This window comes from Scleropages formosus, chromosome 21 (genome assembly GCF_900964775.1).
Source record: "Scleropages formosus chromosome 21, fSclFor1.1, whole genome shotgun sequence".
Taxonomy (NCBI): domain Eukaryota; kingdom Metazoa; phylum Chordata; class Actinopteri; order Osteoglossiformes; family Osteoglossidae; genus Scleropages; species Scleropages formosus.
In genome coordinates, this window is record NC_041826.1 from 9560205 (window position 1) to 9585443 (window position 25239).

Here is a 25239-nt window from a genome sequence, read left to right on the forward strand (position 1 = left end):
CGACAGCGCCCTCCCAGCTACTCCACGCGCGTGCGTACACGCGCGGCCCTCGATCGCGTGGTTGTACGTCCATATTGCTACTGCAACCGCCGCTGGAGATTAACGAGACATTATTTTTTTTTTTTTCCCACGGGGGGTGTCTCGGCCTCATCTCTTTCAAAATACATGTTTTAATTGAGTCGGGCCGCCGCGCGTCCTACACGGAGGGGTGTTCGTCGAGGGGTGGAGCGGCGCGGCGCGGCGAGGCGGAGGAGGGGCAGCCGATCTGCGGAGTTACAACACGTTCCCGAGCCGAGCGCGAGTCGGACCCTAGAGCGAGAGAGGAGACATGGCCGCGCAGGTGGAGGCTCTCCCGCCCGCCAACCCTCTGCTGAGCCCGGAGGAGCGCGGGCGCGCGGGCTGCGTGGACACGGCGGGGGGGAGTCATGGCTCCGCCGGGGACGGGGTCGCGGGCAACGCGACCGAAGGGGGCGAGTCCGAGCGGAGCGGGAGCCCGCAAGGAAAAGAGGAGAGCGGCGGCCACGCGAAGGGGAAGGACGGCGGCGGCGGTAGTAGTGGTGGTGGTGGTGCCGGCGGCGGCCGGAGGGAGCTGCCAGAGGCCCCCCCGCCCAAGGTGAACCCCTGGACCAGGAAGATGAACGCGGCCACCGTGGTCAACGTGAACGGACAGCCGCATCACGGTGGGTCGTCGTTCCCCCCCCCCGCTGCTCTCTAGCTGCTGAGTGAGTGACTGATATCATGCGTGTGCACGCGGGCTGCAGCCGATGGCCGAGGTGCGCGAGCGCGGCCCGCAGTACGAGCAGGGCCAGAATCATCATGGGGCACTAAATATAGAACAGGGCTGCGAAAGCCATGTTGGGAGGGAGAGGAGCGGAGGAGGAGGCCGCAGGAGCACTGGCTGACCGGTGGAGACCCCGGGCTGGGCCGCACAGGGGCCCTTCGCAGAGCCCCTCACGGACCCCCCGTCACACCCCGGCCGGCGTGTGCGTCGCTCTGTCTGGAGGCCTCGCCGGGTCCCCTCCCTCCAGGCTCCATCGACATGCACCCGACGGCAACGCTGTGCTCCCATCCGTCGGCCTGTGTCCTGCCTGGCTTTCGCCCCCCACTCGCTGTTGCCGTGGCTGGCTCGTCGGGACTCGTGTCAATCCTCCTTGTGACTGGTGGGTGGTGGTGTACTTAGGCAGTTATGCATTATTCTGCTAAATTTCTCCGTGTCATCATGATCATGCCGTCCTGCTGTGGTTTCCAGTCAGTCAGTCAGTCACAAAAAAAAAAAAGTGTAGTCGCTGATTTGCCAGCGACTGATCACTGAAGGTGTCAGCAGCCAAATTAATCAGAGCAACGTGTAAATTTTATTTTTTTGTTGGGTTGTTCTCCAACTGGCCGCTTAGCTCGCTGTCGTAGTAGCGTCAGGCCTACTACTGTGCTAACTCGCTAGCCAGGGGTGACGGGACTCGAGCTGCAGCGCTGGCCTGTTTGTTTTTGATGCTTTTTAGGGACAGCTTCCCTTTTAAACGAAATCCAGTAAAGATCAGGGCGCGTGTAATTAATTTTGTGACTTTTATTAGTAACTCCGGTCGGCGGTCCGTCGGGCTTGTTCTTTTGCGTGTCACGTGCTCCCTCCACGTGCGCGCCCGTCTTCGACCTTTAAATGTTCACTTTTTTGGGTGATAAAGTGCACGTTGCAGGGAAAAGAGGACGCTCTCGGCGGGGGAGACCTTAAAAACCCGCGTGTCAGGTTGTGAAGGGCAGTGACCGTTGCTGGGCGACACGCAGATCGTCCCGCACGTGCTGCCCCGGCCGCTGGCTGGAGGAGCCACGCACGTTACGTTCGCTCGCGCTCCGGCCCGTCTCCCTCGGTCTCCCTCGGCCTCCCGTTTGCATCAACCCGCTCATCCTGTGCTGCAGCGCGTCCCCCCAGGTGAGCACGTGGACCGCGGCAGCGCCCGCGATTCAACTGTCATTTTCTTTCTAATTTGGCTGTAACTAAGTGGCGTTCTAAAGCGGCGCTGCCGAGCGAGTTCCTGAATCCCATAATGCTTTGCTGCAGAGTCAACGTGGTTTTCGCGCACGTGACCGTGGTGAAATCGCCCAGTTCTTTTTTTTTTTTTCTTCTTTTTTTTTTTTGGGTGCAGGGAACGAATTGTTGCTTTACGTTCGATTGTTCGGAATCGAAGGAGCCGCAGAGGCCAGTCGTTAACAGGAACACGGCTGTGAGCAGTGAAGTGAGCCTCGCGCCGACTGCACCGCACCCACGCGGACGGGAGGGGTATGGCGTGGGGGGGGGCGGGGTGCAGTGAAATGTGCTGTGTTACTACCGTGCTGTCCTGTACTGAAATATGCCATTATTCGTTAGCTTTCAGTCCTGAAGTTGTCAAGCTCTGTGACCAGTTTGTTCCTGGGAGGTCTTTCCTTTCCCTTCTTGGTGGGCTCAGATATTTAGGGCTCTTCAGTCAATCCCTGGCAATGTGCATATGAACAGGCCTCAGGCTTCCCTTTCTCGGCGTGTTTGTCCATATAATGTTGTTAAGTTTATGTAAATTAACTGAGGTCACATCATGTAGGGAGAAAGTCAAAGGTGGGGTTAGTTAAGGTTTAACTGCCCCGTCGCCCCCCCCCCCCCCCCCAACCTCTCGCTAAATATTATAACCGTGTGGATTTAGAAAGTGGGATGTTCCACGTTTGCATTGTCTCACTGCATTGTTTGCATCTGCTCTTAATCCTCTGTCTGAGGGATGCTTCGTTCAGATTTGACTTCCTTTTGTCGCGTCACTGATGTTGGAAATGCAGTTTGGGCTTCGTGTCGTTTCAGTCAAATGGCAGGTTCCGCAGGAAAGCGCAGCCTGCAAAATGCAAATTACGGATTTTGTGGGGGAGACAAAGTGCAAGAATTGCCAGTTGGCTTTTTTGGCGCACGTTGGAAGGAGGCCGTGGTGCTTCTGGTTTGTACGCCGTCGCCGTAAGCATGCGCTCGTATCGCACGCTGTTTGGTGCGGTTGCTTTAAAGCTGATCTCGCCTGCAGTAAACACCTTTGTAGACGTTTGTTCTCGGCGAAGCTGACCATTTTGAGGTTTTGTGCAAACAGTTATTTCACCGAAGTGGGATTTCCGGTTAAGGCAGCTCTGTTGTGTAAATATGTTGACAAAATTTGGGATAGTCCAGAGGGAGTCGAAAGTCAGGGTGCTGCTATCGGACAGGCCTGACTTTGGTCAACGTGTTTACCCAAGTTGGCTTTGCTTGCGAACCCGCCGCCGGGATTGCGGCCCTCGGAGTGGATTGCACCTCGTGCAGCCGGTCGCAGGAGCCGGCTCGGCGTCAGGAACGCCTGCGGGTCACGACCCCGGAAGAAATGCCGACGTAAGCAAATACGGGGTCTCGAACCCGTGCCGTTTCACTTTTGTATCCAGTGAGTTGCACCATTAATTAGTTGCATTTTGAGATGCATATGGTTTCTTTCGCAGCTGCAGTCATATTTAAATGTCTCCCCCCCCCAACCTTCTGTTTTTGTTAGCGCTTCTATGCGGTGACGAGCAGTTTGTTTGCAGGTTTGTCATATTTAGTTGTGGTAGGAACACCGTCAACTGGACAAAATGCATCCGCAAAAAGGATTTTAAAAAATGTCCCAAAGCTATTTTTCTGACTAGATTCCTAGTTTAGTCAGCCAGGCAGTTATTTGTGCCTTGCTTATTTTTGTACATTTTACGGTCATTCAGTTGGGCATGACCCATGAGTATTTCCACTAGTAAATGGGGAAAAACGTCCTGGGGACAAGCTCTGCCTGTGGACTCCCGGGCCCTCTAGCACCAGCCTGATCTTGGAGGGCTAAGTGTATGACTGCAGCGAGAACACACTCGGCACGTTGCAGCAGTGTGCTCCTCTGGAAGTGTCTTCCTTTGCATTTCTCTCTCTCTGTGTGTGCGTGTGTGTACGCACGCTTACGCACTCGCACCCATAGTTTCGCTTTGGAGATGACACCTCTGCCTGCCCTAGATCCTTCGCCCTGCGACGGTGCCAGTGAACGGGTGGTGATGTCACCCCGCGGGTTATGTGAACCCCAGAGGTGTGTGCGTGTGTGGCCGCAGGCGTACGCTCTGCTGTTTCCTCCATATTTGGCGCTTGTCTGCTCATCCTGTGCTGCAGTCATCCCCCGGCGCGCAGGGAGCAACTCGGATCGCCATACGCCGAGCGCCCGTGTTCAAGATTGAAATAAATGCAATTACCGCGGTAAAAGTTTTGAAGAAGGCGTGCCATTCCTCTGACTCCTGTTTCAGGGAGAATATTTGTTAGAATTTTAGACAAATTGTCCCTTCAGAGTAAGGCTTAAAGCAAACCTTTAATGGTGAAATGTTTTACTATAAAGAAAACTAATTAAAAGGTCAGTTACGGTACCACAAAGTGAAAATACCAGTTTTCACATTTTATGGAGCTGGATTTTTACTGTATATGTCTCCAGAATGAAGACTTGATACGTGCTACAGTTTGAATTTGCAGTGGCATGCAGCTACGCGTATGCCTTTCTGACCGCAGTTTTTGCAGCGTTTATAGTAGTCATTCACCGTGGTAAATACTCCGGAGGAGGCACTGAGACTGTAGATGTCTTGATTCTCGTGTTCGGTTCCTTCAACTGCTGGCTCTTTTCTTTTTGGGCAACACCGTTTCCAGCGAGTTGCTGTACGCGTTGGGTCGGGTTGGCGTCTCCTGATGTCATCGATGCGCGTGGTCACTGCTGCGCTCGCTTCCACCGCAGATCGGGCCTCGGTGCGTCGGCATGGTGCGGCGTTTCTCACCCAACAAGCACAACTCGCTTCAGTTCAGAAACTTTGCTGCACTTATAAGGGTAAACGCTCTAACGTGTGTTAAATGTTTTCATGATTCTGCTTTTGTAAACGGTTGGACTTGTTCATAAAACGGTTCTCCAAACTATTGTGATTATTTCATTTTTATTCATTTAGCGATTCTTTTTGCTAAGATAACTTGCTGTGTAGTTTGTACATTAATGTGCTTAGTGGCTTACCCATTTATGCAGCAGGGTAATGTTTACTGTGTAATACCTTGATGCAGTGCTATAGTAGGATGCAGAATGGAGATGATTATTCTAACCTCCAGGCTACCTTCTGCACTGCAGGTTTTAGTATTTTAGTAGCTCATAAAGTGATTAAAAGGGTTTTTTCAGTTTAATACATGTCTCAACTAGCGAACCTGTGCTGTTGCAAGTGCTTCCTGTTCAGACCCTTTACATTTACTTTTATAAATTTGGCTGACACTTTAAAGCAACCTACAATGTTAAGCTACTCACATTGATTTACTCATTTATACAGCTGGGTAATTTTACTGGAGCAATGTGGGCTAAGTACCTTACTTATGGGTATTACAGCTGGAGATGAGATTCAGATCTGTGACCTTTTGATCCAAAGACGACAGCTCTAACCACTACACTACCAGTTGCCCCATTAATATTCTTTAGTATTAACCCCCTGAGAATTTCCTAGCAGCACCCACCTGAAGGGCACAATGCCTAATCATCGCACCCGTGTTTACGCGCAGCACGGACCTGCTGTGGTGCCAGAGTGCTCCAGTTCCCAGGGGCTGTCAGCCTGGTGAGCGGCACGTGGGACGCCTGCTCACAGGTGTGTCCCATGTGGGGGGTGGGGGGGAGGCACGTGCTTCCATTCCACATCTCCACATTTTGCTGCGCCAGGTGTCCCGGTCGCCAGCGGAGGCTGACGTGTCAAACCAAGTGACCTTAACGTCCCCGCTGTTTATTGCCAAAGAAAGCCCGACACTGAAGATTTCCCCAACGTTCAATAATTTACAAATTTTTGGGCTTAAGATTTAACTTGGATGTTGAACACATGAACCGGGAATAGAGGTGACTACTTTAAGTGTTCTTCTCAAGCACAGACCATCAATGGCTTTTATGCTTTCTTTAAAGATCACTTAATATTTGCATATTTAAAAAAAGCTTTTAGGTCAGAATCAGCTGATTGCTTTCGTGTTCATGTGTGTCACTCTTCTAAAAGCATATATTTTTTTTTCCCGCCTATTGATTGTTCTGCTAACATCAAACACTGGGACGAGGAGCTCTTGTTTTTGCTCTCACCTTCCACCCTGTTTTCCTGGCAGAAGGTCACTTCTCAAGCGCTCTGCACTCGACGCCTGGCGATAAAGACCGGTTTGGCGGAAGGTAACGCTCAGGGGGGCCTTCCTTCTCACAAGTTAATGTGTAATCGTGTTTAATCTCTTCCCAAAGTGCGTGAAGCTGTGTAAAGTGCTGGAAAGGTCTTCACGGTGCAAGACCCAGCTGAGTCACGACCCCACACCCTGATGTCGTTCTCTGCCGCGATGCGTGTTTCCCCGGGAGAGCAAACGTTCCCTCGGGACCCAGGAACACAGATTGTGTTACTGCGCTTTATGGTTTGCGGTGCCGCTCAGAAGCGTTGGGAAAAGCGCAGTGTGTTACAGGGCAGCAGGTGACTTAGTGGCTAGTGTCCTCCGTGCACTCATAAGACACAGGTTGGAATTCTAGCTGCTGCTGTAGTTAGCCTGGACTGATACAGTAAAAACTATCCAGCTGTATAAATGGGTCACGAATTGCAAGTAGCTTTGGGGAAAAGTAAATTTGGAGTAAATTTCAATATAAAACTGTTCTCAGCTCAGGCTGCTGCTGCTCCTTTCGTCTTGGGACAGCGAGCAATTGGTGAACTCAAACTTGTCCCGTCGTCCAGCGGCTCGAGTTTCACTCAGTGCAGTTTCCACTTTCATCTTTTATCTCTTATTTCCCCGATCCCTCCCTCGTTGCTCTTTAGCGGGTGGCGCAGGTCTCCGGGGCGACAGGGATTTCGACACTAATAGCCTGTCCACTGTTTTTAGGCTGATGGGTCACCTTTGACTGTGGAATGATGCCGCGGTTTTTCTAAATGTGGCCAAAAATTGGGGGGGAGCTGTGTTCCGTGAATGTGCTGAGTGGAGATTGAGGCCTGTGTTTCGGATTGCTTTTTCGTGCGGACTGGGCCTACAGTTCGGATCACGGTTTCAATCTGTGCTGCGTATTTCACCCTGTCCGCATGGTGTCCTGCAGTCGCTCACATGATGCTGGTGGTTAGCGGTGGGAAACGGGCAGGGCTTCGTCCCTCGGTCACACAGTTAACGACTCCAGGAGGTGGGAAAAGGAGGAAAATGCGTGATCTTTCAAACTGATTCTTAAAGTTACGGAGTGTGGTGACATCGTTAGCGTTCGCAGAACCCTGGGTTTGCCGCCCCTCATATCGGCACATTTTACCGCGATGGTGGGGACGAGTCGCAGGAGCACGGTTACCCTCTGTCTCCTGGGAGATGGGTTATCCTGTGCGGCATAACTCAGGCCTCCAATGATGGCAGTGAGTGTGTAAGCAGCACAAACTGCTGATCAGGAACAGTGCATTAAAAAAACAAGCCTGTGCTTTTTGGCTCTTGCTATGTTGTCTTTACAGCTTGTTGAGAAGAGGGAGGAGCCAAGTTGTACGCTGTGAAACTGGACAGCCTGTGACCACGAGGTCCAAAGGCAGCACTCTAACCACTACTGTACCAGCCGTCATACCCTTGAGCAAGGTACTTACCATAAAATTGCTCCAGTAAAAATTACCCACCCTCATAAATGGGTAAATAATTGTAAGTAGCACACCATTTTAAGTTGCTTTGGGAAAATTCAGCTAAACTAATTTTTAACTTATTTAAGTGCGTATGCTATCATGCATCGTACATGGGAAGGTGTTATTGAACGTTATTCTTGTTGTGTGTGAATATTGTCCGCTGGATGGTGTCAATGTATGGGGGTGTGGTGGCACGGCAGGTTCAGCCGGTGCCTGCTGTGTGGTGAGTCTGGGGTTCGAGCCCTGCTTGGGGTGCCTTGCGGTAGACTGCGGTCTTGTCCGGGGTGTGTCCCCTTCCCCTCCAGCCTTGTGCCCTGTGTTGTTGGGTTTGGCTCGGCTCTTGTTCGCCGTGACCTCGCTTGGGACGAGCACTTGTTGACTATGATGGATGGATGGATGGATGGATGGCAGTGTGCTGATTGGTGGATTGTTTTTTCTAAGTCCTGGTTGGTGCTTAGCTGTGTCGATCCTTATTTTTCCAAACAGACCCAAAGTCTGGCGTAAAATTGAATAAATTGTCGTACAGTTTTGCTGTGCTCTTAATTTTCTTAGTTGTATTTTAATATCATGGCCTGAGGAGGGTGAAGATGGTCTGCAGGCATGCAGTATCTTCCTGGGTGATGCATTGACGCCTGTGCCGTGCCGCTGGTGGTTGCGTGTTCGGGGAAAATGCAAACGCTTTCTGCACCGCTGGGACCTAATAAAACACTAATGGTTGGGGATCCTCACAACGTGAACCTGTCCTACAGTGACGCACCGCACAGAAAACCTTTGTCCAGAGCAGATGACCCTCTTGATCTCCATCCTCTGTCTGTCTGACATTCACACACAGTCTGTGATCCTGGGTTAATGTGTAATAAGTGAAATTTTGGTGGTCGTTAATGGTTCACTTAATTTTTTAGGAGAGATTACGTAGCAGGAAGAGGGTGACGTGGGGAAAACCGTTGGCAGATTCATCCAAACACAGAAGTGATGATCTGCCTTTTTTTTGCAGCGTCATTCTGCAAAAGCAGAACAAGGATTGTTCATTTTCAGAAAACTTCACATTTGTCTTCAAAGTTGTGATGGGTGGCATGGACATTTCACACTTGTACGCCGTGATAGCCTGGTATCTGAAAGCACTAAGCTTTATTATATTACATTTTACATGGTTTTACTGTTATATCCACCTTTTGTTCTGTCCAGCGATGTGTTCCATTTTTACCAAATCTCTCATATCTGCTTGTACTGTTCATATTGGCAGCTTGGAGGAATAATAAAAAACAGGATTTGTAGAATTATCGGTAAAAGATGCTGTATGATACAACTTGCTTGTTTTAAGTACTTTGTAATGTATGTATTTTATCCACCCGTCGTACCATTCATACATGTCCTTTTATGATACATGTGCTGCTGCACTCAGGATTTTTAGCCTTTTAGATATTTTGAGTTCCTTATGTTGCTTTTTTTTTTTTTCTAACTCAAATGCAGCAGTATTGTCGTTAGTTTGGTGTTCAGATACGTGGCAGCGGTGTGTGTCTGTGTAACATATTTAATACCGCTTCATACACACACCACACAAGAACAGGGCTTCCAGAATTTCTATACAGTCAGTTCTGGCTGGTTGTGAAGTGGCCTCCTGCTGTTTGTTCCCGTCTCCGAACTTCAGCGTGCGCGCACACGCTCAGCTAGTCCACCTTGCGGTTTATGTCGGCGAATGTGTGTGGGGCATGTCACTCATTGACATAAGACAATAACTGGTGTTGCTGTGTAAAGAATGCAAGATATTTCACCTCCTGGGCTGATGGAGGGGCTCTGTGACACGCGCTGCCGCTCGTATGGACCGGCTCCACCCTGCCCCCCTACTACTTTGGCTGAGCACAAACCAAAGCAAAATTGAACTTGGTGATACGGTCTTCGGCTTTGAAGGAGACCTTTCTTTTGTGGCTCCCACGCCTGCTCTCTTCAGCTCTGCCTGCAGTGGTGTGACGTGCTATTGTCAAGGGTTCGAGGCTGAACTTGTAGGGCGACTGACTCACGGGCATTTCTCTCCTGCAGCGGCGGAGCAGACGGCCCCGGCTCGGGTGGTGAGGGCGGCGAACCCGCGGCCGAGGAGAGGAGGAAAGGTGAGTTCTCCGTCTCTTGTACATCTGAGTGAGCTGGATCCTACCGTGCGGGAAAAGCACCACTTGGGGGTGTTTAAGTATGTGTCCGTGTGCATGAGAAACGCACGCGTTTGCATGCGATGGTTTGAATTCTGTGATGTTTGGGAGGACCGCGCGAGTTAAGTGCGAGTTGGCAGGTTTTCACCCGAGAAATGCCTCCCCCCTCAGGTGGGAGACTTCGGAGACGCGAACAACTGGCCGACCCCCGGAGAGATCGCAACGAAGGACATGCAGGTAAGCAGCCACTAGGAGGCACCGCTGTGCTTCTTCCTGAGAGCTTCGGCTGTTTGCGGAACGCACACTTTTTGGCAGGAAAAAGGGGAGAATGGGAATCCGTTGTTCCAGTGATGTTTTTTTTGAAAAAAACAGCGGAGGGCAAGGAGGCCACGTGGGGCGGAGCGGGAATATCTGCAATGAAAATAGACCGTATAATTGGTGGAAACCCTCATCAGTGGGCTGCTGAGCCCCATGATAATGAGTGGGTTATAAATAGCATGGGCACATAGCTTCACATATAGATATATATAGCAGCGCTCGCGCACACACTGAGGACCGTGTGGCTGTCTGCAGAAGGCGCACGTTTACAGCAGTGTACCAGCACTGTCGTTTCATTCTCACCTAGGACAGGGGCGGGGCCTTAACCAAGCAGGTATTTTCTCGGGAAGGCGCCTCCTTCCAGATCCATCATGACAGAATGCCTCCGAAAGGCCGTTCACGCTGGAGTGTTATTTCAAAGTGATCTCGGGTCGCAGTTCATCGCGACTCTCACCTTTTTTAGAAAGGGCGTCGGGATGAGATGTATGTCAGTGCAGTGCTAGGAATAACCCGGCCGGAGCCCTACGCAACATATGCCCTTTTAGGGGGTTCCTTGTCCCCCGGCGGCTATTTTAGTGTGCTTTGGGGGGGGGGGGCATGCGTGGCAACAGGGGGCTGACCGGAGGGGTTGTCCTGCTGCTGCACTCAGACACACACCATTGCACCGGTGTCTCCCCGGCCCTCGTGGGCACAGATCATAGCTGAAGACAGTGCTCAGTTCACCGACGGACCAAAACGTTTCGCATGCTCTAGTTAGTCCCTCAGACATCAAGGAAACTGAATTGTTCCATCCTGAACGAGATGGCAGTTGCTGCTCTTTTATTTACCATGTGCACATGAACTGTGTACAGTTGAACGTACCGGTTTCACCTTTAAACGTGGGCTGTTAAAGCCTCCAATATTCAGATGATGCGCTGAATAGGGGGCCTGGAGCAGGACTTGAACGTAGACTGGCTTCTCGAGCTGTGACTCTCTAAAGGCAGACCCTTCTCCGTTTATATGAACTGCATTTTCTTCCGTTCCAAACTGTTGATAATTCTTCTGTGGTGCCCAGCCAATAATTAAAATCCATACAAACAACCAGCTCAGTTCAACTCACTTCCACAGTGTTTACAGTTCGTGTCAGTGAAGAAAAAAACAAGATGAAGAATGTTGCGCGCGTTTACTCGGTGAATCACTCAGCAGTCGCCATTAGTTTGCGGAGCGGACGGCATTTTAAATTAGTTTTCATTTAGAGCTCTTTGAAGGTAAATACTAAGATACTCATAAAATATTATGGATAAATCCAGCATTTTTGCAGCATGTATAAGAAATTTATGACTTACGTAGTACTGTGTTACATAGTAAATCAATGATGTCTGTTTTTATGAACCTTTCTTGGTTGTGACACGAGTGATGAGTAGACGTCCGGGCCCGCTCGGTCACACCGCGCACACGCTCGGCTCGGCAACATCTTATGTGAACCATTGTATTTGTGTGTGTGTGTGTGTGTGTGTGTGTGTGTGTGTGTGTGTGTGTGTGTGTGTGTGCCTCAAGTGGCAGTTTGCAGACTGCGTTTTCTGTCCCCTCTGCTTAGATTCAGTGTGAGACTCGGAGTGTGTCGAGCGGCGCGCTCCTCAGGCAGGTCAGAGACGTAGGCTCCTGTCAGAGATACCCAGTAAGTCCACGATCCCCAGAATGCTTTGCAACCAGGAATATCCCACAGCCGCCCTGTCGTTTTAAAGGAACTATAAGCTAACTTAAAACGGCCTCTTTCACAGTTAACGTTGCTAGCATGTGGATGTCTGAACTTCGGTAGTAACTGACTGCACTAATAATTCGTTTTATGTACCTCTATATTTCACAGCCAGCATTTACAGAAATTTTTTTTTTTTTTTTTTTTTTTTTTTTTTTTTTTTTTTTTTTCCCTCGATTAATTTTAAACTGTTTTTCGCTGATCTGGTGTTAAGGGAACTGATCAGCTGCTGTCCTGCAAAATTGGTCTCTGGTTAATCTTTAAACCAAAATAAATTGTGTGTTACTGATAAAACACACTAGCCAATGAGAGGGTAAAACACTTCATGCCTCCAGTACAAGTTGGGTTTTGCCATTTGATTTTATATATATAAAGTATATATAAAAGATTTTATATATAAATAAAATCCAATGGCAAATATGTACACACATACTGAATTGGGTGGCATGGTGCTACAGAAGGTAGCACTGGTGCCGCACAGCTATTGGGACTAGTGGTTGGAACTACTGTAGGTGTGATCCTCACTCAGCCTGTGTGGAGTTTGCATGTTCTTGTTTTGTTTCTTCCTGTGATCCAAAGACAAGTGTTTCAGTTGAATTGGTGACTCTAAACTGTCTGTAGTGCGTGTGTGTGAGAGACAGTGTGTTACATTGCTGTGTGAATGATTGAAGGGAGTTCACTCCAGTGCATCTAACACTGCAAGTCTCTTTTGATAAAGGTGTCGGGTAAATACTAGTTAATCCTGGTATGTCGCTTTGCAGATGAGACATTAGTGCTGGAAGTGATCTGAGATCAGTTAGAAAAGATTGACATCTCACACTTTTCAGATGTTTCCCTCAGCCAATGCATTGATAGTGTGTTCAGTTTACAACACACTCTGGGTCCGGGTCCATCCTGAGGACTGTATGGAGCAATGCCGCGCAACACAGCACGTCGTGCTCCGAGTTCAGTGACGCCAGCAGATCTCGCTGGGTTCCTCTCGCTATGCAACTCTTCGTAACGGGTGTCACGGTGGGCTTTACCCACCAGGGGTTCAGCGTCGTACTAAACACACTAATCTGTCTGTAAATTAACTGGGTTGTGCGGAAGCTTCTCTCACATGCCCGCCTTAAAAGTGCCATCATTTTCTCGTGTCTTCAGTTACTGTGTCCGGTGCCCTGCTGCGTGCCGTTTTGTGCCAACGTTGACTTTGTTTGAAAGCACCAGGCACCCAAGAGGACAACAGTCAGAAAGGAGTTGAAGGAGAAGAGAGAGAGTGAGGAGAGCAAAGAGAATCTGAAGGCGAAGTCTGATGACTCCGGGGAGGAGAAGAACGGGGAGGATGATTCCCAGAAGAATGGCCAGAAGAAGAAAGGTGGGTGTGCAGATGGGACTGGGTTCTTTTTGAGTCTGGGATGTAGCACCTCTGAGGGACAGAGAGAGCTCATTCCAGCACATTGGAGAGAAAATATAACTGACAAGACTTTCATTTTTGGATGAGCACAGCACTCACTGGGATGTAGAGAGTGATCAGGTCCTGTAGGTATCAGGATGCAGGCCCTTTGACCGTCTTGTAGGCTATAGCCAGAGTGTTGAAGTTGGTATGGGAGCTACAGGAAGCTGGCAGGTAAGGTTGAGTTCCTCGTGAGCGAGAGGGTGATCTAGAGCCTCCTGCCATGTGTGCAGGTGTCGCACAGTCTGTGCCACGTCATTCTGAACAACTTGTTTTTCATGGCCCTTGCTCCATCAGAGGGCAACTGAGACCCCCTGCTGGACAGAGCCTGTAAGAGCAGGACAGAGAGGCGGTGGAGAGCACTGGGTGGCGCAGCTACTCGCTTTCGCAATGTCCTGCTTCTGTTGGACACTAAGTTCTTGCAAGAAAGGGACCAAAGGGTGGAAAGGGGAATGTCGTTCACAAGCCGATCACTCTTCTAATATATCCGTGATGATCTTTGTTAAAGAAACATTGGTCCTCTGGAGATGTTTCCAGTGCTCCAAGTTTTCGACTGCCAGATATATGTACGGTACAGTTTAATTCAGTTCAATTTATTTTTATAGAGCGCTCTTCTCACGCAGTGACACAGAGTGCTTTAACACAGGCATAACGCAAGAAAAATAGATGCAAACAAAGACAGTTGTCTAATGGCTACCATAATGAAGAACTTATTATAGAGCTATAAGTATGCCTACTGGCTACCGGGTAAAGGAACAAAAACTCCCAACTGAAAGTTGAGGGAGAAAAAACCTCAGGGGGTCCAAGGGCCAGTGGTTGCCCACCTTTCCTGGGCATTCTAGGTTAAGTAACAATTATAAGCCAGTTTAACAAGTAATAATGATAATGTTGGTAAATGGCATCTTGGATCCCGAGCTCTGCATGGAACATCTCGTTCATCATGGCAGTTAATCGTCATCCTCGGTCAGGATGGGATTTGTATTTCACCACCGGCCAGCTTCCTCAAGTCTTATGTAGTGAGGCAATGCTCAACAAGAAGAAAGAACAGTGTTAATAATGTGTTACTTAATTTATTATGCATTTTTCTAATGGTGGTGAAAAACAACCAAGGCAAGTGGAATTACATTTCGAGGTGGAATGCCTGTGTGAACATGTAAGTCTTTAGTTGGGATTTGAAAACAGAAACAGATGAGGCATTTCTGACAGTAACTGGTAGACTATTCCACGGTTTAGGTGCGCTATAACTAAAGGCGCGATCTCCTACTGAGGTCTTATTGATCACAGGTACTTTAAGGTAACCTGCATCTAATGAACGAAGATATCGTCCTGGGATATGAGTCAATAAGCTCACAATGGTAAGGCGGAGCAATGCCATGTACTGCCTTATAGGTCAAAAGTAGGATTTTATAATCAACTCTAAATGCAACAGGGGGCCAATGCAAAGATTTAAGTACTGGTGTTATATGGTTGTACTTCCTAGTTCTAGTAACAATTCTTGCAGTCACGTTTTGTACCAACTGTAGCCTGAATGCAGTCTGGTATGGACAATCTGATAAAGCATTACAGTAGTCCAGCCTGCTTGAGACAATACATGAACCAGTTTCTCAGCAACCCGTCTCCACAGGAATCGCTGCAATTTAGCTATGTTTCTTAACTGAAGGAAGCACGACTTAGTCAGAGCATTTACATGAGATACAAATGACAGCTTTCCATCCGGCAGGACACCCAAATCCTTGACACAATCCGTACGCCTGAAGCTAATACCATTTATTGTAAAGATTGGCGTGATTATGTCAAGAGTTTTGGCATCACCACCCACCACAAGTACCTCTGTTTTACTGGCATTTAGAGAGAAGTTTTTACTCATCCATAATTTTATACTGGTAAAACAATTAGCTAAAGACACCACATATAGCTGTGTCATTGGCATATGAATGGAAATTCACGTTGCGTTTGCGAATAAAGTCGCCCAGTGGTAACATGGAGAGTGAGAACAGTAATGGCCCCAACACAGAGCCCTGTGGCACACCATACTGAACCATAGTTGAGGTGGAGGGGGTGCAATCATCAGGTTTCAATACAAATTGCTCACGGTTAGCTAAATGATTCAAACCACTTCAGAGTGGTACCTCTTAGTCCAACCAGGTTTCCAAGTCTGCTCAGTCAGATACTACGGTCTACAGTATCGAATGCAGCACTCAAGTTCAATAACTATATATATATATATATATATATATATTATATAAAATAGTTTAATATGCTGTGGTGTGTGTTATGGTCAGTATAAACATGATTCTGATCCTTTGTTGTGGTTTTGTTGAGCTTTTTAGAACAGTGGGTTATTTACATTTATTTTTTTATGAAGCACTGTCGCTGTGACATGTTTTATCCTTAAACTGTGTTGTTTACAGTCCTCATCTTTCCCATGAATCCATGCTGTGACAAAGTGAAGTGGTGCCAGGGTGGGGGCATAATATACAATGGGAATTGAGACACCCTCCTGTTTTACACATGATTTAGAGTACAAGGGGTTTTTTAAATTACATGATTGCATGACACTTGTGCTGTTCAGTACTGGAACTGATTTTTAATAAATTTTTTGGGGTTAATATGAAATTGCAAGGTTCTCCCCCACTTAGGTCCTGGATTTAACATTCCAGTGGTTTATTCCTTATCTTGTGTACTTGTATGTTCAAATTTTCACCACTTTCAGTTAAACAATCTTGTCGTTTATGTGCGAATTGTTTGAAATTGAGTATGATTGCATTGTGGTTGTTGGCTCTGTCATTGGCTGTGATGATTTATAGAAATGTATGTTGGTCTGTTGTGCTTGGGGTTTCTAAAAAGCTCAATAATGGAGTAAAGCATGTAATTTTTAGATGGCAGTGTACATACACCGTTTTGATATCTTTGCCGCCGTACAGAGTTTTGGAGTGTTGTGTTGCCCGTGTCGTAGGGAACAAGCACAAGTGGGTTCCCTTGATGATCGAGGTGAAGTCTGAGGGGCCCAGGGAGCGGTCAGCCTCCAGGAACAACACGCGCCAGAACGAGCTCCCCAGGATGCCCCCTGGTAGCCGCAATGACCTGAGAGGTGAGAGGGAGCAGGAGGCCTTCTGTCCGGGATTAACTTTTATTGCGTCCAGAAACGATCTTGTGGAAATTTTTCAGTTGCTAGCGAGAAGCTGTTGTGGTGATGGTGCCAACAAGCCGGCATCATCGTGTTGACAGGTGTTTGTCCGTGTATGCGTTTCCCCGCAGACTGGCACAGCGGCAAGTACGAGCGGGACTGGCGTGAGGACCATGATGAGGTCTCTAGCGTCAAAAGCGAAGGCGCTCCCTTCCGTGGAGGGTTCAGGGGTCGCGGGCGCGGCAGAGGGAGGGGCCGGGGCCGTGGCCGAGGAGCCGGCCGAGGTATGTCAACCGTTGTCTACCTTGGATTTGTTTTAATATTGCCTTGTTTACTTTTGTTTGAGTCTGTTCCCCTTGGCAGCACGAGACTTAAATCCACTGGTTAAAAGTCAATCCAGAGAAGTTCCTTTAAGAATTGTTTTCAAAAGTTTCACCCCTTACAACGACTTGGCGGAATGTGTTGTAGAAAACAGCAGTGACCTTTACACTCCAGAAAAATTTTATTTCAAATTCTTCACTGACATAATTGGAAGTAAGACTGTTTTCCAAGAAAATCACTAAATGAAACCATTCACAGTATCCTCAAGTGATTTTACAATTATGTATGGTAATTTGCACATTAATATTTTCCAAATATACATCCTCAAAGTAATAGTCTCATAGTTTAAAAAAAAGGGTGGTCATATCGCAAACATGTTTAAGAAAACCTTGAAATAAACACAATGGACAAAAATACATTTTTTACATCATAATGTATATCAACTGTCAAGGCTGCTAAGGACTGAGGACTTCAAATTTTTATGTAATTCTTACTGTTCTTTCTCCTGCTCTTTCTGAGGGTTGCCACCCAAAATTTCATTGTACTGCATGCAATGACAGAGTATCTAATTCCAACATAATTATAAGAAGCTAAACAGTCTTATCAACCTAAAGCATTTTGTTCTCCATTTAACAGAAGCATTGAAGCTGGGCTTTGAAAAGTCTTTTGAATACATGAAATGTCCATAAAATAGACATTTAGACTTTTCTGAGAAGGATAACCACACAAAGAAGCCCTGTAAAGGCTACATGGCGTTAAGACACGTGTGTTTGAGTCCCGCAGTGCGTCTCCTGCTTTGGGACAGGTAACACAGGGTGTCAGTCAGCTGGGCATCACTCCAAAGTGTGGAATGTGGAGAACCCAAAGGGACTGCAGCGTGCTCTCTCTCTCGTTCGCTACCTTCCCCCCATGATGATCTCTTTGCGCTTACGGTGTAGCGCTCAGCTACACATGCAGTGGGTCTCAACTTCAGAAAGGCCTGTTACATTTTAATAGACAAGTTAACAAGTGACAGGCTAACATGTGGTCGCCTTAACCGTTCATCTTGTTCCCTCCTGTAGGGCATTTCGACTACCACTACAGCTACAAGGCGTATGACGGAAAGGATGGTGCCTACGGGCACAAATACAACAGCATGGTGACGTACTACTATGACAACATGAGCAGCGCCGAGCTGTTCTCCGTGGACCCGGACCTCCTCAAGGACTACATCAAGAGGCAGATGTGAGTGATTTATTGCAGTACTCCATTCAACCGTCAATTAATGGTCCCCTTCAGACCAAAATAATGAGGCATTCTGTCGGTTCCTTCATGGAAACCGTAACAACAATGCAGATGTTTGTGTTGACGTGTGCGATTGCGCCTCTGCCCTGCAGCGAGTACTATTTCAGCGTAGAGAACCTGGAGCGGGACTTCTTCCTGCGCAGGAAGATGGACCAGGAAGGCTTCCTGCCTGTGGCCCTGATCGCCAGCTTCCACCGTGTGCAGGCCTTGTCCACGGACATCAACTTCATCATGGAGGTGGGCTGAAGGGCTCATGGAGAAATGAGACGTGAAAGACAGTTATAGAAATGAAAGTAAAAAAATGATGCGGTGTGAAAATGTAATGTTCTATATTAACAGAACATTCTTAATGTAAAACGAATTATATAATTAGTCATTAATGTTATGTAAAAGTATAATTAGTCCTAAATTAATATATAAAGGGTTCTGTATTTATGGCTATTATCATTAACATGAAAAAATGTGTGGAAAAATAACAAAGCACTTTAGTGTAGCATTAATGTACGTTAATTGTTTATACATCTTTATGGTTTATATAGTACAGCGTAGGAGGGTTTTAGGCCTTAAAACAAGGTTGTCGGAGCTGAACCCTGTGGTAAATGACCACTTATACATTTGTCCAGCAGTCAATTTAGGTGTTCAATATTTAAATGAAGAAACTCAGATTTACTACTTTCCTCGTGGGTACAGCAGCAGAATCTGTCCAGGAACTTGAATTGGCTTCTTTAGTTTACCATTTGCGTAATCGGATACGGTCCGTCAGCCGCTCCACTGAGTGGAGATGCTCTGTCATAGGCGCTGAAGGACAGCAAAGAGGTGGAGCTGGTGGACCTGAAGATCCGTCGGAAGGTAGAGCCAGAGAAGTGGCCCCTGCCGGGCCTCACGGTCCCCGACCACTCGCAAACTGACTTCACACAGCTCATCAACTGCCCCGAGTTTGTGCCTAGGCAGCTGTCTGAGAAGCAAACGGGGGACTCCGTCGTGAACGCAGGTGCATTCCCCTTCCGCCTTCGTCCAGAACAGGCCACATAGCTCGTTTTAATGATTTACATTTCTTTCTTTTATATTTGTTTATTAAGATTACAACTTTCTGATGATTACCCGGCTGCATAAATGGGCGAATTTTCTTTCTCCTTAAATGGACAGGCTCTGCCCCCGGATCCCCCAGAGCCCCCACACCCCCGCAGTCCAAGCCTGAGGATGTCAGTAACCTGAAGACGATGCCCAAGGGGCTGTCTGCCAGCCTGCCAGACCTAGACTCGGAGTCATGGATCGAGGTGAAGAAGAGGCCTCGGCCGTCGCCATCTAAGCTGAAGGTGAGAAGAGGTGCCATTCCAGTCCGTTGAACCATGAGTTGACCTCACGGTGCTGCGCTGCCAGGCGTTTTTGCAGTTTTCACCTATTAAAATGACCTCATTGCATTCACTTTAAAAGCTTAACATTCAACTCATGAGCTCAGCCATCAGATGCTTTTTGTTTTATTGTATTGAATCAAAATAAACTCCTCTCTCTTTGGTATTGACAGCCAGTCGCTTTGCAGCTGAAGCTAGAAGAGAACCGGTCCCCAGCACCACCTGGCCCTGCCCAGCGGGAGGAGCAGGACGAGCCTGAGGAGCTGGACTTCATGTTCGACGAGGAGATGGAGCAGATGGACGGGCGGCGGAACACCTTCACCGACTGGTCTGACGAGGATTCGGACTGCGAGATTGATGACCGTGACGTCAACAAGATCCTCATTGTGACGCAGACACCGCCATACCTGCGCAAGCACCCTGGTGGCGACCGCACAGGCCAACACGTGTCCCGCTCCAAGCTGACGAGCGAACTGGCCAAGGTCATCAACGATGGCCTCTACTACTATGAGCAGGACCTGTGGCAGGACACCTACGAGCCTGAATACGCCACCATCAAGGTGAGTTGTGCTGGATGTTTAGGCCCCGCCTCTGGAGATCATACAACCTCCAGCTGTCAGTGGGATTTAGGTTCCCGTTTACCCAGATGTCCACTGTTTTGAGGTTAACTCAAATGCATCTTTTTTTGTGCTTCAAAATCAAGAACAAAGTAGCCTATCTGTTAAAAAGAAAAAAGCTGTTCGTAATTGATTCTGTGATTCATCTTCATCCATTTGAACTTAAGTGCTTTGTTCTGCTGGGTTCCAGCGCCGTGGCCATTCTTGGTTTATTTTTCTCCTTTTTTGGGCCAACCTGAAATGGTCTATGTCAAACGGCTGTTTCTGGATGTCCCAGGACACGCTCTTGTACAGGGCACTGTGTTGTGGAGGCCCCCCATTGTGTACGGGCCCTTTGTGCCGTTCACGTGCTGTGTCCAGCGAGCCTGCCAGTGCGCTCTCAGTGCCGGACGCATGTTTATAAATAAGTCCCCCTTCTGCGGCCCAAGGGCTGGTGCACAGGTTCTGGGCTAGGATGGATCTTCAAGGAACGGAGGTAAATAGAAATAGGAAATCAGTCTGGAATAAAAGTTTGCCTTCACCTTTAAGGTTTGGGTTATTAACAGGCTTGTATTATACTTTGCTCTTGACACTTACATAAGCACTGGTTGTATTTTTTTTTTTAAACTTAAAATTCACAAAATTTCAAGAGCTGGTCTGGAATTTTTTTTTTAAATCTTTTTGCTCTGTGTTTTTTTTCCTTGCTCAATTGTTTTTGTCTGTTTCAATGTACTGTTCACGTATGTTGATGGGAAATCTGCTTTATTCACTTTTAAGAGGTCGAAATGCTTTTATCGAAGATGCCGACCTGAACGTATGTTTATTTTAAGTGCTGTGGGAGCACCAGGAATGTTCGTGCGTAAGTTATTGTAGCAGTCGGTGACATCGTGTTTAAAGACTTGTTCTCAGACTCAGTATGTCCTGTGTTCACAGCAAGAGGTGGAGAACTTCAAGAAGGTCCACCTGATCAGCCGAGAGCAGTTTGACTGCCTGACCCCTGAACCGCCTGTAGACCCCAACCAGGAGGTCCCTCCCGGCCCCCCGCAGCCTCAGCAGAGTGAGTGGCTCCATATGCAGAACTATGAAACAGGACATGCAGGATAATCTGTCACTCTGGTACATCTCATTTGAACCCATAATTCTTTCCCGTTCAATCTCAGTTCCCACAGATGCTTTGGCCAACAAGCTCTTTGGCGCTCCGGAGCCATCATCCATGGCTCGCTCGCTCCCCACCACAGTGCCCGATTCGCCTAGCTACCGCAATGCCCGGACCCCTCGCACACCCCGAACGCCGCACCTCAAGGACCCCACTCAGACGCCCCGCTTCTACCCGGTGGTGAAGGAGGGCCGGCTCGTCGATGCTAAGGTGACCCGTCAACCTGAGCATGCTTATTGACCCCCCCCCCCATTTTTTTTTTTTTTTTCTTTCTTTTAGCAAACATTAAAATTTATTTTCTTTTCTCCACCTCTCAGACTCCACGGAAGCGGAAGACCCGACACAGCTCGAACCCCCCAATGGAGTGCCACGTAGGCTGGGTCATGGACTCCCGGGAGCACCGATCACGCACGGCCTCCGTCAGGTGACACTTCTGATGACGCCACTATGATGTCACACTGAAGGGTTGTGCTGCATGACAACAGTTTGGGGAGCAAGGTGGTTGAGGAAATCAACCTGGTGTCTGAAAGCTGTCGGTGCGAGATCCAGTAAGGTCGCTTCCACTGTAGGCTTTGACCACATTGCTACATCTCAAGTAACTTTAATGGCATGTGCACATCTGCACATGCAAGGTGTTTGACAGAGTGGGTGCTCAGTGGAGCACATGCGATGTACAGAACATCCAAGTGGTATGTTAAACATTGAAGCAGACCTTGAAGCAATGAATAAGTATTTAAACAGTACATTAAGATTGCATACAGGGCTGTGTATGAATATGTCTCAGTAAATAGCTGATCATACCAGAAGGGTTAAACCAATGGGTATAGTCATTTTAATATAATAGGTGGACTAGTGGTGTGAACTACTGCCATTGCACTAAAGGAGCTTGGGTTTCAATCCTCCCTCCAGACTTGGAGTATCCTTGAACATGGTACCTTCAGTAGATACTGTAAAAATGACTGTGCTGTATCAATTGTAAGTAATTTAACATTTCAAGTTGCTTTGGAGAAATGTGGCAGCTAGATAATGAATAAATTTAAATGTAAGTAAATATTGGAAAGATATATATATATACACACACACACACACACAGTATATTACATATGATTTATCAAATATAAAACACAGCTAATCTCTTTTGACAAAAGTGTCACAATAACAGGAGTTTAACAAAATCTTAGTCTAGGGCATGTGGGGTCTGTCCACATGTTTCACTTCTTTATCTGGGTCGTAACACATGGAATCAGGCTCTTTATCACGTAGAGCATGGAATCTGTGTTGGGACGCATTTCACCTTCGTACCTTTCTAATAGTCTCAGATGCAGCCTTTGGAAATTAGTGTCCTTTGAACTTCAGATGAGGACTTGCACAAGTGCTGGTGTGCAATCAAGTGGGGAAAATAAATTCCAGTTAGACATATCAAGCCAATGGAAAAAATGAGGATGACTAGTACATATTGATGATAATCATAATTAATATATAATAAAACACATAATTGTTTTCTGTTCATTTTCTCAAGAAAAATACAGTGCTAGGTGCTACTTTATCCAGTTGAACACAATACCTGATCCATTTATACACCAGGGTATTTTCACTGGAGTATATCAAGGTAAGCATCTGCAACATGGTGGCACAGCGAAAAGCACTGCTGCCTTGCAGCGCCTGGGTGGTGCGAGAGGATGTGGGTTCGATCCCCACTCAGTCTATGTGGAGTTGGCATGTTCTCCCCATGTCTGTGTGGGTTTCCTCTGGGTACTCTGGTTTCCTCCCACAGTCCAAGGACATGCTGTTCAAGTTCCCCCATAGTGTGAGAATGACAGGGAGTGTGTGTGTGTTCCACTGATGTGTGGATGAGTGACCCAGTGTAAGTAGTGTGTCTAGCGGTGTAAGTTACCTTGGTGAATAAGATTGTGTGGGCTCATAACGCTACATAGTTTGTTGGGAGTCGCTTTGGAGAAAAATGTCTGCTTTTAATAAATAATGTAAATGTAAGTGTTTTAAGGATGCTTCAGCAATAGTAAGAAGTGAAGCAGGTTTCAGGTTACAAGGGCATGGCCTTACTGATTTATTGCGCCACCTGCTCTCTGTGGTCATTAGTAAAGGCTTTTTAGTAAAGGCTTTAAGTTCACTGTGGCAGGTGGGGTGGGGCAAAAAGGCTTGTTTAACTATTTTGATAGTTGGGCACTGTGACAGCAAGTAGCATAGTGGTGAGGGCTGCTGCCTTCCTCTTGAAAAAAACCAAGGTTCAAATTGCACCTCCTGCTGTAGCAGGTTACTTTGCCCGTACTGATACAGTAAAGATTACCCAGCTGAATAAATGAGTAAATTGTGGAAACATTAACGCTGTGTCAGTCAGTCATTTATTTGCACAGTTACACTGGGTACACTGGGCCTTGAAATGCTTGTGACGAGGCTCATGTAGACGTTAACTGACATGAAGACGTATTTAGGCAAGGATGTGCTGCTGATAAGTAAGGCAGCACAAATATCAAGCATAAAAGGGCAGGTATAAATAAATACAAGTACAGTAAATAGTGAACACTGAGTAGTAATGTCTAGGGGTCTGGAAGAGAAGTAATAAAGTGTCAGTAATAAGTATCGCATCGTAGGCCTACTCGCTGTTAAGTAGTCTGATGGCTCGTAGGTAAAAGCTGTTAGCTCTAAGTTACTTCGGAGCAAACCGTCACACAAATGTAAATGTAGTTGTCTGGTAGAGGAAATCCCTTGAGCGTGAAAATGCTCAAGACCGTTTAAAGCACATTCTGCCTCCTCTCGCCCTCAGCTCAAACGCCAGCCCGTCAGAAACTACCCCTGCCATGGGGAACTACGGTTGCACTCCACAGTCCCTGCCCAAGTTTCAGCACCCATCACACGAGCTGCTCAAGGAGAACGGCTTCACGCAACACGTCTACCACAAGTATCGGCGGCGCTGCCTCAACGGTGAGCTAGCTCCGCCTCCTTGCGCACTCGAACTCCGCTCTCTTTTGGGCACAAGCAGTTTGTACAGTGGTAGTGTGTAGAAGTGACTGATTCCCTCTGTCTACCCCGGTGCAGAGCGAAAGCGGCTGGGAATCGGTCAGTCCCAGGAGATGAACACGCTCTTCCGTTTCTGGTCCTTTTTCCTGCGGGACCACTTCAACAGAAAGATGTACGAGGAGTTTCGCCAACTGGCCGTGGAGGACGGCAGGGAGGGTTACAGGTATGAACCACAGACTGTGCTCCGTGCCTCGTACATCATGACGCACACTGGCTTCTCACGTTATGAACTGTTGAGTTATGAACGTTTGGACATACTTTCACTGTTGTTTTATTCACCTTTTCTGTAAAATGTGCAGAGTAAACATGACCTGTTTTTACACTCCCAGCTGATAGATGGCAGTAAAGAGCTCTGACAATGGAATTGTGGGTCTGCCTTAATTCAACTCACTTCCGCAGTGTTTACAGGTCATGTCTTGTGTTCCTAAGTGTCAGAGATTGACAGAGAAATATTGCACATAAATGGGATAAACTGGGTAACGATGAACACTAGTTTATTTTTGTTCACTTCCGTGTTCCAGTGGGTTAGGGTAACAATATTCTGCAGTGGCATTTCTGTAACCTCCACTGTTCACTCCTGTCATTTGAAAAAGATGGATGGCATTTGTAGGTGTGGCCTGCTCTCCTGCAACTCTCTGGTTAATCAGTACCGTCCCCGTTGTCCTTTAGGTATGGCCTGGAGTGTCTCTTCAGGTATTACAGCTATGGTCTGGAGAGGAAGTTCAGGGCCGACATATTCAAGGACTTCCAGGAGGAAACCGTTAAGGACTACGAAGCTGGTGAGGCTCCCCGTTTCGTGCGCCTGCATAGCAGAGAATTGCACTGTGCCATTCCACGTTCCGTAACCTCTCCACTCCCCCGATCTGTGTCACAGGTCAGCTGTATGGTCTTGAGAAATTCTGGGCGTTCCTGAAATATTCTAAAACTAAAAACATGGAGATCGACCCAAAGCTGCAGGAGTACTTGAGCAAATTCAAACGCCTTGAGGATTTCAGAGTCGATGTAAGTGGAAGGCAAAGTCATCAAAGGAAATATCCAGCCTCCAGTGTACAAAACCTACATTTACCAGTTTTTTTTCTTCTTTCTTCTCCAGTCAAATGAAAGTTGTACTG

At 47.5% G+C, this 25239-nt stretch overlaps 1 protein-coding gene across 2 annotated transcripts in view; it reads left to right on the forward strand.

Annotated features, from left to right (window-relative positions):
* Window positions 1–25239, forward strand: part of LOC108920321 (la-related protein 1-like) — a 27964-nt gene continuing 2725 nt past the window's right edge. The window contains exons 1-19 of one of the 2 annotated variants that reach the window (XM_029247277.1): window positions 1–680; window positions 9667–9734; window positions 9942–10007; window positions 11665–11745; window positions 13024–13177; window positions 16212–16346; window positions 16514–16666; window positions 17765–17927; window positions 18080–18224; window positions 18783–18978; window positions 19134–19303; window positions 19513–19899; window positions 20869–20992; window positions 21096–21301; window positions 21409–21515; window positions 23874–24031; window positions 24146–24290; window positions 24797–24906; window positions 25002–25129. In XM_029247277.1, the coding sequence (XP_029103110.1) occupies window positions 329–680; window positions 9667–9734; window positions 9942–10007; window positions 11665–11745; window positions 13024–13177; window positions 16212–16346; window positions 16514–16666; window positions 17765–17927; window positions 18080–18224; window positions 18783–18978; window positions 19134–19303; window positions 19513–19899; window positions 20869–20992; window positions 21096–21301; window positions 21409–21515; window positions 23874–24031; window positions 24146–24290; window positions 24797–24906; window positions 25002–25129 (3048 nt within the window). In that variant the 5' untranslated portion in view covers window positions 1–328. The remainder of the gene's footprint in view (window positions 681–9666; window positions 9735–9941; window positions 10008–11664; window positions 11746–13023; window positions 13178–16211; window positions 16347–16513; window positions 16667–17764; window positions 17928–18079; window positions 18225–18782; window positions 18979–19133; window positions 19304–19512; window positions 19900–20868; window positions 20993–21095; window positions 21302–21408; window positions 21516–23873; window positions 24032–24145; window positions 24291–24796; window positions 24907–25001; window positions 25130–25239) is intronic. The other variant, XM_029247278.1, reaches the window with a different exon arrangement.